Source organism: Brassica oleracea, chromosome C5 (genome assembly GCF_000695525.1).
Source record: "Brassica oleracea var. oleracea cultivar TO1000 chromosome C5, BOL, whole genome shotgun sequence".
NCBI classification, from domain to species: Eukaryota; Viridiplantae; Streptophyta; class Magnoliopsida; order Brassicales; family Brassicaceae; genus Brassica; species Brassica oleracea.
This window is the reverse complement of record NC_027752.1, coordinates 42,402,898-42,417,518: the sequence shown is the minus strand read 5'-3', so window position 1 is coordinate 42,417,518 and position 14,621 is coordinate 42,402,898. Positions and strand designations below refer to the sequence as shown.

Sequence of the window (14,621 nt, the reverse complement as noted above, 5' to 3'; positions counted from 1 at the left end):
GACCAGCCCGTACTGCAGGCCCAATCCGGGACATGATAAAGACAACCAGAGACTATGTGTTTATCTAGTATATATTCCATGTATATCTGTAACATAGTGTTTATCCTTATCCTTATCTTGTTAGGATAAACATGACCTTATAACGGTCTAATACCTTATATATATATGAACCTTCTGGTCGACAGTAATGATAACAGAAGTATTTCCCCGACACTTCATTTACAACAGTTAAACGAAAATAAATATTTGCTTTTAATGTTAAACATATATTCTTTGACACCGGATTAAACTCAAGGAAGGATTATCCTTTTTTGTACCGAGGGATGACTATTTTTCTACATATTACATTTTGTAGAATTTTAATGAATTGCAAACCGTTATATATATTTTGAATGTTATATTTTCTTGTATATATAAGAATAAGATTTTGAATTTCCTCCCCTCTGCAGTTGCCGACCAAGCTCCCTCAAGTGTCACATCTTTGTGTAAAACAAAATACAAAACTACCGTTAAATAACTTGTGAGATTGAAGTGTCGTTTCTTTTGTGGAAAACAAAATAAAAACTTACTGTTTAATAACTTGGAAGTCAATCTGTTCACACAGTGTCGTGTTAGGATTATTCCTTATCATATTCATGTCATCATTGTCATGATGTTAATAATTGCGGGTATTGGTCAATAATAACGATCGATCATATAGAAATTTACGATATGGTTTATTTTTTACCTTCGAATCTTCAACAACCTCTGACCAAAGACAACGACTAAACCATCCTCTATATTTTGTGCAATATGATGAGAACACATTGTTTTTCCAGTCTTATAAATTAAAGCCTGATCTCAAATCCAAAGACCATTTCGCATTTGCACCCCTAATCTAGAATGAAATTATATTTGAGTTTATTTCAATCGTTAGAACGTCCCATACAAAAAAAAAAAAAAAAAATTATGCAACATGAACATCTATACGTGTATATACATGGTAACATGGGACGGAGGCCAAGATAGGTTAGGACAAGGATAAAGAAAACGATCAAATCTGCAAAGATCAGTCTCTCCCAAATCCCAAGAAAAAACAAAACATTAAGCATGCATTTCGTAATAAACAACTCATCATAAAACGACACATAACTCGAAAACCTCTCCCCCGACAATTTATCAATTTATTTATCTTTTAAATTGACCAAAAACAAAAAAAAAAAATTATCTTTTAACTTGAACACCATTACTAGATCTCCGCATTTATATACGAGTATACAAGTAACAAGCCCTAAAACGTAAACACTTGATTAAGGATTATATCTGAAAATGTCTTTCCCCCTGAAAGTTCGTAGCGTACGTGGCAACAACGGAGGAGGAGGAGGGACGGGGACGAAGTGCGGGAGGTGGAACCCGACGGTGGAGCAGTTGAAGATATTGACTGACTTGTTCCGAGCTGGTCTTAGAACTCCGACCACTGACCAAATTCAGAAGATCTCTACAGAGCTCAGTTTCTACGGCAAGATCGAGAGTAAGAATGTTTTCTATTGGTTCCAAAACCATAAGGCTAGAGAGAGGCAAAAACGCCGTAAAATCTCCATTGATTTTGATCATCATCATCAAGAAAATGACTATATCTCTCATCATCATCATCATCGTCAACCATCAACTAGAGGTAATCTGTTATGATTTTTCGATACCAATCTCTATCTAAATGTTTTTCTAGTTATTTTCTATTTCCCCTACCAAGTCTTTTAAAAGAATTAAATAATTTCATGATGATATATAAAAATGTATTTAATCTGTTAAGGATGATTGGTACTACTTGTAGATGTTTTTGAAATAAACGAAGACGAGGAGGAGAGGGTAATAGAGACGCTACAACTCTTTCCGGTGAATTCATTCCAAGAATCCAAAGTGGACAAAATGAGAAGCAGAGTCAATAACCAGTACCGTGACTACATACGAGAGACCAACACGACCACGTTTCCTTCGTACTCATCATGTGGAGCTGAGATGGAACATCCATCGCCGTTGGAACTTCGATTAAGCTTTCTTTAAATTAGTGACCACCTTAATAATGTCTTGGAAGTCCGATAAATTTTTAAAAGAAGTCATGTTAGGAGATCTTATGTATTTTGAATTATGACTCAGAATATCCAATGTATCAATTATGACAACAAGTCTAAGCTGCAGCTTTAGCAAAAAAAAAAAAGAGTTCTAACCTGCAGTTACTTACTTTCTGTCAGTTTAATAGTATATTGTAAGAACTAATATCATGGAAGCTATTACAGAAGTTTGACATGGAAAATTATAGTCTACCATGGTACACACATAAAGAGCTATTTGGTCCGAGACAAAAAGAGAGAGAGAGAACAAGTTTTAATCTAATGCATCTTTTATTGTGCTAAGTATTTTTAATACTAATTTTGTACTATTCTATTCAATAATGATAATTATTATATTCATGATTTTGATATTAGATATTTTTTTGCCATATAAGAATCCAGATTATATGATTTTAGTTACACCATAGTGATAATTATATGTAAGTTTATCTCCACTAATCAGCATAAATAATAATAAATTATATTTTTTCTTAGGATTTTAGTCGTCGGTAACAACATTAAAGCATTGCTTCAAAGAATTTGGGTAACAAATCAATTTAATATTTTTTCTTCAATTTACATTGTTTTATCTCGACACAGAGCACTTCAAAGTTCAAACTGTCTTTTTTTTGGTAACCTACCCAATCAATTTACATGTACACCCAAACCGGGCCAATATAATAAACCAAATTATTTTAAAATAAAATGTTTGCGAGACATATATAATTGGTTGGTCGCATCCCATATACTAGGCCAAGTATAGCTGGGCTTAGAATAAAAAAGCCCATTATTTTATTTACTCCATTAAGCTTCGTAAAATAGATATAAGAGAGAAGATATTTAGTTTAAAAAGTTTGTTTCTTCACCTCCATCGACCTAATCCATTTATAAGTTCCACCGATATGATCAAAATTTCATAGAACTGTTTGGTTCATCTATGGTTCATCTAAAGGAATTGTCTAAATGGATTTATGTTTATTTTTTATTTTATTTTCATTTTCATCCAAACGAATTTAGTAAACAAATTACTAAATAACCTTGTTTTGATTTAATCAAATGCAATTCTCTCAAATAGTGTTTTTTAGTTTTTATCACAAAATAGTATTCAAAGAAGAAAATGAAAAAATAGCTCATATTATTATGAAAATTTTAATTTTAAGTTTTTTATTTATTTTTAAAAATTTCAAACCTCATCCGCAAAACTCCACCCCTCAACTATAAACCCTAAGTCTAAATTAATTAACCATATAGTATAAATTTATATTTATCGTTTAATAAAATTTATTTTTGTTATTTTCCCAGCTATTTTGTGAAAATAAACTAAAAAGCTTCCTAGAGAATTTCTCTTTAATCATATATTATTTTTGTTTCACTATATTAGTTATCTAAAATATAATCATTTTAAAATATGGTTTTAGCGGAGAATATAATTTGTGGTTTTTGCGGAAAAAATCATATTTTCGATTTAGGCGAGAAATTTAGTTTTGCGATTTTAACGAGAAAAAGTAATTTTGTGGTTTTGTTGGGGAAATGAATTTTATTGTTCTGACAGGAAAATGCGGTTTTGTGGTTTTAACGTGAAAACATGTTTTTGCGGTTTTGGCTGGAACATGCATTTATGTGATTTTGGCCGGAAAGTGCAGTTTTGCTGGAAAATGCGTTTTTTGCGTTTTACGGGAAAGTGCGGTTTTGGGGGGAAAATGTGTGTTTTTCGGTTTTGATGTGAAAACATGTTTTTGACGGGAAAACGCGTTTTCGGTTTTGGCGAGAAAACTTTTTTTGCGGTTTTGGCGGAAAAACGCATTTTGCATTTTTGACGAAAAATGTGTTTTGCGTTTTTCGCGAAAAAACGTGTTTCAACATTTTTGGCGACAAAATGTGTTTTTTTTTTGCTAGAAAATGCATTTTGTGGTTTTGGCGAGAAATGCGTTCTTTTTTGTTTTGGCGAGAAAAAATGTTTTTGCGGGAAAGTGTGTTTTGGCGGAAAAACGCGTTGGCGGTTTTGGCGGAAAAACGTGTTTTTGCGGTTTTGGCGAAAAATGCGTTTTGTGGTTTGGTGGACAATGCATTTATAGGAAAATGCGTTTTTTTTATCATTTTCGTGAGTGATAAATTGATATTATGTCTAGGTTTGTAATTTGTAAATTATATAGGGGTATAATAGACATTATATCATTTGACAGAATCATCTCCATCTAGATGGTTTAATTTGGATCAGCTGGCTAATTTTAAAATTTTAGCATAAATTTATAAAACTCATTTGGATAAGCCATCTATATGACTTGTAATTTAATGTCTAAACAAAGAAAACTCTCATTTATATCCAAATGGTACAAAACTCTCATTTATATCCAAATGGTGAAATAAACAGCTCTACAATAGCCACTACACCCAAAAGTGGACTGTGTTTGGTTTAAAAGGTCGGTTCCAAAGCACTCATTCAATATGTGGGTGGCTAACTTCAGGACTGGCTCAATGGTGTTATGGGATCTGGGGCAAAATTTTTTTTTTGATTTTCAAACTTATATTTTCTTTGAAAAATATGATAAATATTTGTTTTTTAAAATACTAGAAGTGTTTTTAAAATAAAACTGTGACAAAAGAAAAATACTTTCATATAAAAAAAACTTAGACCTTTTTTCTTATTTTTAATATAAAAATACATGTATTTTTTGAAAAAATTGGACCCTTATCTATTAAGAAATAGGAAGATAACGGACTGAACCCGGGAAATCGCACCGCTTGTCCCCCTATCTAAGTCGACCCTGACTAACTTAGACAGAAGATCAGATTGGCTTCTTGGGGACTACAAATCCCCACTACTTGATGCTTATGCTCAAGAGAACCCTTGACAAGAGACCACATGCTTTTAATTTTTCATTTCAGCAGGGAAGTTTGGAGGCCTAGCTCTTAGAAGGCCTAATCCGCCAACACTCTTTCAGGAACTGGAATGTGCTCTGTCTTGGATCAGAATGTCAACAAACCATTGCCCTTTAATCCTCAGAAAAATGGTGACGGTCTTTCATCTCTAAAAACAGAGGAACAATGCATATCATAACAGCTGTTTTGTTGCTCCTGCTGTGATATTGACACTGATCTATAGAGATGTGGAGAAACGGTGTTTTGGCAAGAAGGAATGTAAAGCAATTTCGTACCTTCATGCCATTTTGGGATCATGCAATCTTCGTGGGTTTACCTTCTTTTGTTCTGCTATGTTTTTATTTGTTTTTGGCAAAGTTAAGTTTTTTCTAGATTCTACTTTGTAAAATCTAAACATATTAATATGATATTATATTAGAACATGATTAATGGGAGGGGTTTTTAGGATGAAATTCTTATCGGAATATAAGAAACCGTCTCTTAACTTTAACTAAAAAAGTTAAAAACCGGCTCCGGTTATTAAATATCTTTTAAATATCTTATTTTTTTTTGCCCCAAAAAAAATCTTATTTATTGAATAACAAAATCCTATAATTCTATTTAAACTATGTTAAAAAAATCAAAAGATATTTTGTCAACTAAAAAATCTTATATATAAGATGATCACAATGTCAATGGTTGTAGCCGCCTCCAACTCGAAGAAATCACGGCCATCATCATCATCATCGTTTTCTTCGTTGCCAGATGACGTTGCATTGAAGTGCTTATTCCGCGTTCCGAGATGCTACGACCTAAACCTCTCTTTGGTCTCCAAAACCCTAAGGTCGCTCATGCGCTCGCCAGAACTCTCCAGCTTCTTAAGTCCGTCTATCTCTCTTATGATTTCTATCATAGCATACTGAGACGGCCCACTAGCTACTGGATCACTTTCTGTCCGGGTGAGAAGACCACTGACTATCAGTTGGAGAAGAAACCTCTGTCGTTGGCGGATGTCCCGAGGCCTTGTCTTGGTTATGCAGTCTCTGTGGGATCAGAGATCTATTTCATTGGTGGAAGAAGCTTCCCCTCCACGGAGCTTTGGATCCTTGATACTCGATCTGATCGTTTACGTACGGCTCCAAGCATGAAAGTGGGTCGGTCCGCGGAGTATAAAGTAGCAGTGGGAGTGGTCGAGGGGGAGATATACGACGTAATTGGAGGAACTGATGAAGATAGCCAGGTGGAAGTGTTTGATCCAGAGACGCAAACGTGGGAGTTTGCAGACGATGAGAAAGTGAAATGTGAATGGGAGTTTAGCGTGTCTATGAAGCAAAAGGTTTATATGGTGGGCCTGGGTGGGAGAGTCAGCACGTATAGTCCGAGAGAAGGTATAAACAGTGAAACGACGGAGGTGCTAGGTTATGTGAACTTCTTGTGTGTGGTAAAGAATGTGCTCTATGCTTGTTTTGAGTGTAGTGGGTTAATGTGGTTTAACACAAAAGCTCAAGGTTTGGACCAGAGTGGTTGATCGTGATGGAAATGATGGGAAGTTAGAACTTTATTCATCTACTGCTGAAAAAATGGAGGAATACGAGGGAATGATTGCGTTTTTTTGGCCACTACCTAATATTGATCGAACGAAGAATGATCTTATCTGTAAACTGATCGCATTGGATAGGCTAGGAGAAAATATTCGTGGGAGGATTGAGTGGTCTGGTATTGCGGCCACATTGCCGCATAACATTCTTTTGAAGGATTGTTTAGTTGTTGCCGGTTGATGGGCTTATTATATGATTTAACGTGCTATACTATTAAGTCACAAGTTGTTATGTGAAATGCATAAAGGGTGGCACATATGTCGAACTTTCTGATAGCCCAGACAGAGCAAATTATCATGTCTATTTATCTTTACTAATTTACTACATACATACCTATCTTCCTTAGTTTACTTATTTAAAACCGTCTGATTCTTATGAACAACAAACACCTCTGACAACATCGGGCTACTTCCCACAAACAAATGCACACGATGTCTTGACCCCTAGTGGCCTTTCAGTGTTTCCATTCGGACCATTAGTCCGCTGGCGACAGAGGCTCGTAGCAAGGAACACCAATGTCCTTATGCTTCTTCTGGTAAAGTGCCTTTGGGTGTAGTGGCTACTGGGAAAAGCACTGAACTCTTATCCTTGGTGACCTTAGCATGGTGATGAAGTGTATTATCCGGTAAGCTTCGTAAAATAGATATAAGAGAGTTCGTTTAAAAAGTTTTCGGCGAAGAAACTCAAGCTCCGTCGGAGAGAAAACTTAATCAAAAAGTTCAAATTTTGATTGACCAATGATTTAAAAGAACTAAAGAACCTTCATCTACTCTGTGATATTGTCATGGAAATAGAAAAGACAGAGGCTAATTCGAGCTTGGGAGGTTGTAAAGAGGGTTGGGTTAGGACCAACCGGGTTCGGTCTCGTTCCGTTCGATCTTGTCTTCTCCCTCTACTATTGTTTCTTCAATAGCAATGATAATTATTGTTTATTTCTTTATTCTCCATTCGGTGTTTTATCTATAGTTTAATTTTTTTATAGGAAAATTTGATCCAATAACCAAAAAACTATATTTCACCAATTAACCATATAGCTCCTTCTCTCTACCATTTTCTTCCTATCTCTCTCTGCCCTATTACTACAAATCTAAAATCTTCCCCCAATATTAGTCATTCTTTATATTGTCATAAAAATAAAAAACTAAAAAGAAAATAAGGAAAAACACATTTAATGGAAAATAAAGTATTAACTAATGACGCATGCTTCGTGAAAAGGATATGATGATAAGCAGGAAAAGAAATGAAATTATGAAATCAAGAACGTGCTTTGTTACGCAATATTTGCTTTTAAGCCTACTTTTGAAGGAACATTCTTTTTTTCTTGATAAATGTTGTGCTTATTTAAACTAAAGTCTACAATTAAACAAATTGTTAGCATACAATTTAATATGTTCATGATTAGGTTTAGCCTTAGGTCGCAAACCTTCTCGATGATTCTCGTACTTATTTAATTGTTTCAATGTTCTCCATGATGTTATTATACGCACGCAGACCCTTGTGCATATATCGCTTGGGATAGTAATACATGCAACAGCTACATGTAAAAGATGGCTTCTTTCAGTGCGGGTAGTGTGTTCATACTTGTCGACTTGGACATACATAAAATACAGTTTTCAAAAAATTAATGCATAAACAAAATACACGATTGTTATATTTTAAAGTTAATATAACAATTCTTTAAAATTGGTCCTATACTTTTGCTATGGAAAAGATCTAACAAATCGTCATTTCAATTTAAATCCATTTTTTTAATTTTCTTCATGTTATCATCACAAATCTTAGTCATCAAATAGTGGATATACACTAATACACACACGTAGTATTATATATGTGCCAAATAGTGTATATTGTACAGTACATATTAATGCATGTATGACGTAAGAACATTGAACGTTTGAGAGATTGGTATACAAGACCATCGTTAACCCGGTCTCTTAACTGAGGTTCTTACTTTCGGATAAGAGACGGTTCTTAGTTTTTTTTAGATTTTAACTAAAAAAAATTAAGAACCATCTCTTAAATAAGAGATATAAAAATCGTCTATTAGCCGAAAAGTGTAAGAAAAAACAAAAAAACAAAAAAAAGTGTCAAATCATGAGTTAAGAACTCCCGGCTAAGAGACCGGGGTTGTAAGAGCATGATTATTAGAGATTTTTAGGGTGAGGTTCTTAACGGAATATATGAACCCGTCTCTTAACTTTTAACTAAAAAAGCTAAGAACCGGTTCTTAAATAAGAGTTTTAAGAACTGGTTCTTAATTTTTTTAGTTAAAAGTTAAGAGACGGGTTTTTATATTCTGCTAAGAACTCCACTCTAAAAATCCCCAATAATCACGCTCTTAAGGCATATAGATCCCATCGAGGCGACCAGATCGAAAGTGCCAAAATAACTAAAGGTTGGCAAAAGAAATAAAGCCACAAAGTTTTTTTTTGTTGATAAAATAAAGCCACAAAGTTGCTAGAGGAAAAGAACAACTTTATTTTCTTTCTCTATCCGAAACAGGACTAGCAAATTGCAATTCCATATCACAATGGATGATCAAGATTCATCTAAAATAGAAGAAAGATATTTACAAGAATTCGACTTATTTAATGTGAATGATGATAAATCATTTGCTTGATTAAGTATAGTCATTGTTATATATAATCGGTTAGCTTAATCTAAATCCTAGACTAATTTCCGAGATATATGGAACAATATGTATTTTGTCACTTACAACATCCATAATAATTTGTTTTAGATATAGAATGACCATTTTAAGAAAAAAGAACTCGAAGTATTAATAACTCAATTTTCATGATAAATCTTTTAGCTATTACACAGCATGAATCAGTATACTTTTATTTTTATTTAATTATGCTGATCACTTATATTATCAACTTTAAAGGTGAATCCTGATAATTTCTAAATGATTATCCAACATTCAAATCATCTTATAGGCAGTTTCCATCTTAGAAAATAAAATTAAAATATGGGTCATATATTATCATGCAGCCAGTGCATATCACTATGCTTTATCGTTATTCATACGTGGTTGGGATGTTTTTTCATTTTATTATGATTGCATATATATTTAAAACAAATTTGTTTCAAGTTGCATAATTAATTATGTGGCGAGGACTCTTAGTAGTATTTTGGAGTTTAGACTCGCATGAAATTGTTGAACAAAAAAAAACTCGCATGAAATTCATGCCAGAAAAGGAGACACGCATAAGAATATATAACTGAATAAAACAAGTTGTTTTATAGTATTTGTACATACTTGGTTGAAATACAATACAATGTTCTATTTTTGCTACTTCTGCTGAGATGCTCGATTGTCTAGCCTCTGCCTCTTCTGCTGAGATAGTCTGTTGTTTTGACTGAAAGATGATGGTTCCCTAGTTTGAATTTTTGTTTGTCTTTGTTTTTGTAATTTTAATTGGTTTGTGTAGTTTGCTTTCCATGTTTAGTGTCTTGAATTTCTTTGATCTTCATGGTTTACTAATGGAATTTTACAGATGAAAAAAATCCATACTTTCTGTTCAAAAAAATAAAAAAATAAAAATCCATACTACTGTTCAATAGGTTTGCTGAATATGGTCAGCAACTTAATTATTTGGGAATTTCTTTCGTTTTATTCTCTTGGTGATTTGATTGGGACAACAAATATTTTGGAAACAGCATAAATAAAAATTTACTTATTTTTGTTTTCTTTGTCGAAGTTCTAAAAGTTACACATTTATTTACAAAGTTCAAAAAAAAATCAATGGTCTTCCAAGTGATTTCTTAGTTCATTTATATTTGCTTTCCTTTAATTTTACAAAGAGATAATTTTCTGCAATGATGTGATGAAAATATAATTTTACTAAGTTTACAGAGGTTAACTACTAGGAATTTTATTTCTTAAAATAGTTTTTCAAACTACTGAGCATGGTAAATATGTTCTTAGAACAGCATAGTAAATAAATCATTTTCTTAAGTTTATGTTTAAAGTACACAACAATATATTTTCTAATAATATTGTGACCTATTTTTGTATCCAAATGACACCATTTCATTTAACTCTAAATATATATGTGGGGAGGCAAAGGGGTTGGTGTAATAGATGAGAAGAATGAGATTCTTTGGTCATAAGTGGAAAGCAGACTCAGCCTCTATTGTATACTCATATCAATTGTTTATACCTTCCACCTACACTTACTCAACATTTCCAACCACAACATATATTTTCCCATATTAATTTGTAACTTTAAGTATTAATAATATTCGGGTAAATCCGTGATCTTGTTACTAAAACTATAGAGTTTCCCTCATACAATCTAACCAAAAACATTAAACTTTGAACAAATCTCTCATTTATGTGTGGTGCTGGATCTTCCTAGTCTTGATATTTTTGCATTTAGCTTCATAAAATAAGTTGTGGATGTTATCATAACCCACGTCCTTTTAACAACTATATTAATGTAGCAGAAAAAATGAAACTATAATTTTTAATATAGATTTCGTAAACACAAACAAACACACACTGACGCACATACAACTTCACATTCATGTATAGAAAACAAGATTGTGACACAACGACATATATAAACTTGGGTTTTTCATTACAGATTTACAACGCAACTTCATTAGAACTTTTGAGTTCGGTGATTATATCTTACTTTACGCTCCGTCACTATATGCATTTACTCCAGCAAAGTTAAAGGCAGCATCAAAGGGAGCTGATGATGGACAAAAAGGATTCTGACTCATACACATTAGTCCCTCCTCAGCATTATCATTTTCGATAAACCCTAAATCCAGGAGGATATCTCTATGATCAGAAAAGGAACGGTTGAGATTGGCATTTAGAAGATTGCCGGTTGTGATGTCATGGATGCTTGGCCGGCGCTTATCCTTTGCTCCAGAGAGTTGTCTCTGGTAATACTTTTGGGCATGGCTTGCCACTTGCGTTGGAGTCTTAGACACGACAAAGTTTCTCGATATGTTTCTCCAATCTCCTTTCCCGTACTTGAGAAGCCCGAGCAAAAATCTCCTGCAGAGAACAAGAAACAGAGCAATGTAAGCCCTAAAAACAGGGGAGTGACTTGTGTAACAAGAAACATATAAGGAGTTACTTGCGTAAAAAGAAACCAATATAGGGCAAGGATTCTCTTAACCTGTGTTCTTCCTCTGTCCAAGGGACTCCTTTCTTTCGATCGTGATCAGATCCTCTAGCTCCATTAGGTCGCTTTCGACAAGTGTCTTGTGCAAACCCCAAGGGAGAAGGGTAACCAGGAATGGGGACACGTCCTTCTTCAATATCGAAAACGTCTTCTTCGAGCTTATTGTATTGCTTCATAACATCAAAAACAGTCTTTCCAGGGATCATGGAAGCAATCTTGAACCAGCGATCGGGGGAGTCTTCAGGGTAGATGGCAAGGGCTCGTTCAAACATCTTGTTCTCTTCTTTAGTCCAGATGCTGCTAGGGCTTTGTAAGCTCATCATATCTTGACCAACAAACCGGTAATCAGAGATAGGCACGTGAGAGAGTGGTTTCAGAGTCTCCATAGCTAAGAAAAGAAAGAAAAAAAAGTTTAAAACTACAAAAACATCTCAAAAAAGTCCATTTCTGTGTGTGTGTGGATGACTGATGAATGATTTGTGGTATGTCTTAGGAAAATATGGAAGCTTATATATATATATAGGACTAGTTTAATGATAAATAATATTAGGAATCAAAGTGAGGAAAAATGACAAAAGGGAAGGTAAAATCAAGAACCATATACTGAAGGAATCGAGAACCTGATTTGGATGAGAGATTTCAAGCATATGAAACCGACCCTCGAATCTGGACTGAAGCTTTGAAGAATCAATGAGAATCTGCAAAAGTAAGTTGTCTAAGGAAAACAAAAGACAGCAAAGCCACCAGAAGAGAATAATGAGATTTTGAAGCTGTGATGAGAAGAGTCAGACTCGCAAACTAAAGACTCAATTATAAAGGACAAGGAGGAAGACTATTATAGAAAGAGTCACTATTAATTTGGGGGCACCGAGGAGAAAAAGGATAGGCTCTTTTGTTTTTTGTTTTAATAAGTGAAATTTGGCATATTCTGAATGGAGAAAAAGTGAAGGGTTACCACTCGGATTCTTGCGGTTCATTAGAAAAGATTATTGATTTATTGAAATGATTTTTAGTAATTAAATAGTCGGAATAACACGACAAATTTATTCTATCGTCACTCTTTCTTCTGGTCCACCACACGGGTTGACTATGTAATTGACAGATTTATAAGTTTAGTTACATTCTTAATGATGTAAGCTGACAAGCGCCTGTAGCTCAGTGGATAGAGCGTCTGTTTCCTAAGCAGAAGGCCGTAGGTTCGACCCCTACCTGGCGCGGATTAATTTTGTTTTTCATTTTTCGTTTAATGGGCATTGTTCAGTTGTATCTATGTCGGCCAAGATATTTTTTTCATACTGTGTGACAAATTCAATAGTTAAAGCTCCCACTATCTCTCCATTTAAAGTAATTTTTATTTGACGATGTTTAGAAAAGTTACAGATTACTTTCCTTAAACAGAAAAATCCAATAAACTCAACCACCTTTTGTTATTACAGGTCTACCATATCAAAATTTAATCTAAACAAAATATTATATCGCTTTACAGCTGAATCGACATTGCATAACATGTTAATGTTAAACATATATGGTTACTAGTTAGCTAAGTATAATATGTACACGATTTTAACTAACGTAAACTCTGAAATTAAAAGAAGTCTTGAAATTTCATTTATGTTCCAATCATAAGTTACTTTTTTTTGTACAAACTTAACAAGAACAAAGAGAAAGAAAATATGCAAAAGACCTGAGAAAGTCTTATAACTTTTCAGGCTATTGACTCTTTCTTGAATGTACAAGTAAACCAAACATTACTCAAAGCTCAACAGGTGAAGAAGATCTCTTTTAGCATTTGGGAAGATCACTTGGAGTGTTAGTTGATTAAGTCTTTGTCGTTTAATAATGGCTCCACCTTTGTAGGAGTTGTTGCTTAGTTGTTACTAAGGACACGTTCAATTATGTTTCTTGTTGTAGAAAATCCTCCGTATTATAAGGAGGTGCAGTTGTTTTGCTTTGGCTATTTAAGAGCCTTATTCAATAAGATCAAGATGAGCTTTGGTCCTGAAACCGTTTGTTCAGTATTTAACATCTGGTATCAGAGCAAAATTTCATTTCTGAGAGTTGTGAGTTTACGTGTTACAGAAGAAACAGAGTGAGAAAACATGTCGGGTGATGCAGACATGAAGGTGGTGACGACGATACCGAAGTTCGATGGAGATTTCGAACATTGGAGTATGCTGATGGAGAATCTCATACGGTCCAAGGAGTGGTGGGATCTGATAGAGGAAGGCTACGTTGAGCCAGCCAGAGGAGTGATTCTCACTGAAGCACAGAGACAGGAGCTTGCAGAGAAGAAGCTCAAAGACCTGAAGGTGAAGAATTACTTGTTCCAAGCGATTGACAAATCCATCCTCAAGACGATCATCCAGAAAGATACCGCCAAGCAGATGTGGGATTCTCTGAAAACAAAATATCAGGGAAACGAGCGTGTGAAGCGAGCTCAGCTTCAACGCCTGAGAAGAGAGTTTGAGGTTCTAGAGATGAAGGAAGCTGAGACTATCACTGAGTATTTCGGAAGGGTGTTGCTGGTAGCGACGGACATGAGGAACGTCGGAGAGGATATGCCAGACAACAAGATCGTTGAGAAGATCCTACGTACACTCTCTGAAAAATTCACCTACATCGTCTGTTCTATCGAGGAGTCCAAAGACATAGAAAGTCTTTCGGTGGATGCTTTACAAAGCTCATTGCTATGTCACGAGCAAAACATAGTGAAGCACTCCAAAGGATCCAGCAGTAGTGACAACGTCCTGAAGGTGACCTCAGAATTCAATGAATGGAGTGGAACTAGGGGAAGAGGAAGAGGAGGAACATCACGAGGCAGAGGCAGAGGTCGAGGAAGACAAGGATTTAACAAAGCCCTGATCGAGTGCTTCAAGTGCCATAAGCTGGGACATTATCAGTTTGAATGTCCAGAAGCAGAGAAGCAAGCA

The 14,621-nt window shown here is 34.6% G+C and overlaps 3 protein-coding genes and 1 non-coding gene across 5 annotated transcripts; 3 read left to right on the top strand and 1 right to left on the bottom strand.

Moving 5' to 3' along the window:
* The first annotated feature begins 1,145 nt into the window (after positions 1-1,145).
* Positions 1,146-2,159, top strand: LOC106293919 (WUSCHEL-related homeobox 5). The gene is made up of 2 exons (XM_013729552.1): positions 1,146-1,654; positions 1,811-2,159. The coding sequence occupies exons 1-2, from the start codon at positions 1,309-1,311 to the stop codon at positions 2,038-2,040; spliced, it is 576 nt and encodes a 191-aa protein (XP_013585006.1). The 5' UTR covers positions 1,146-1,308; the 3' UTR covers positions 2,041-2,159.
* A 3,521-nt stretch (positions 2,160-5,680) lies between these two features.
* Positions 5,681-6,791, top strand: LOC106294001 (putative F-box/kelch-repeat protein At2g41360). The gene has a single exon (XM_013729622.1). It carries the CDS (start codon positions 5,749-5,751, stop codon positions 6,472-6,474), a length of 726 nt encoding a protein of 241 aa, XP_013585076.1. The 5' UTR covers positions 5,681-5,748; the 3' UTR covers positions 6,475-6,791.
* A 4,208-nt stretch (positions 6,792-10,999) lies between these two features.
* Positions 11,000-12,523, bottom strand: LOC106292620 (transcription factor DIVARICATA). Of its 2 annotated transcripts, none has more exons than XM_013728240.1 (3): positions 12,312-12,523; positions 11,686-12,016; positions 11,000-11,561 (listed from the first exon to the last, which is right to left on the bottom strand). In XM_013728240.1, the coding sequence occupies exons 2-3, from the start codon at positions 12,012-12,014 to the stop codon at positions 11,189-11,191; spliced, it is 702 nt and encodes a 233-aa protein (XP_013583694.1). In that variant the 5' UTR covers positions 12,015-12,016; positions 12,312-12,523; the 3' UTR covers positions 11,000-11,188. The 2 variants fall into 2 exon arrangements, with proteins under 2 accessions (XP_013583694.1, XP_013583693.1); XM_013728239.1 differs by having other exon boundaries at positions 11,014-11,561; positions 11,686-12,079; positions 12,312-12,519.
* Positions 12,524-12,835: 312 nt separating this feature from the next.
* TRNAR-CCU lies at positions 12,836-12,908 on the top strand. The gene has a single exon. It is a non-coding gene; the product is annotated as a tRNA-Arg (tRNA).
* Positions 12,909-14,621: the final 1,713 nt, after the last annotated feature.

Excerpts from the sequence above, each read along its gene's own strand:
- LOC106293919 (XM_013729552.1), top strand. The coding sequence starts at position 1,309 with ATGTCTTTCCCCCTGAAAGTTCGTAGCGTACGTGGCAACAACGGAGGA. Across the intron at positions 1,655-1,810 it reads TCGTCAACCATCAACTAGAG|ATGTTTTTGAAATAAACGAA; the intron begins GTAATCTGTTAT and ends TACTACTTGTAG.
- LOC106294001 (XM_013729622.1), top strand. The coding sequence starts at position 5,749 with ATGCTACGACCTAAACCTCTCTTTGGTCTCCAAAACCCTAAGGTCGCT.
- LOC106292620 (XM_013728239.1), bottom strand. The coding sequence starts at position 12,077 with ATGGAGACTCTGAAACCACTCTCTCACGTGCCTATCTCTGATTACCGG. Across the intron at positions 11,562-11,685 it reads TGGACAGAGGAAGAACACAG|GAGATTTTTGCTCGGGCTTC; the intron begins GTTAAGAGAATC and ends TGTTCTCTGCAG.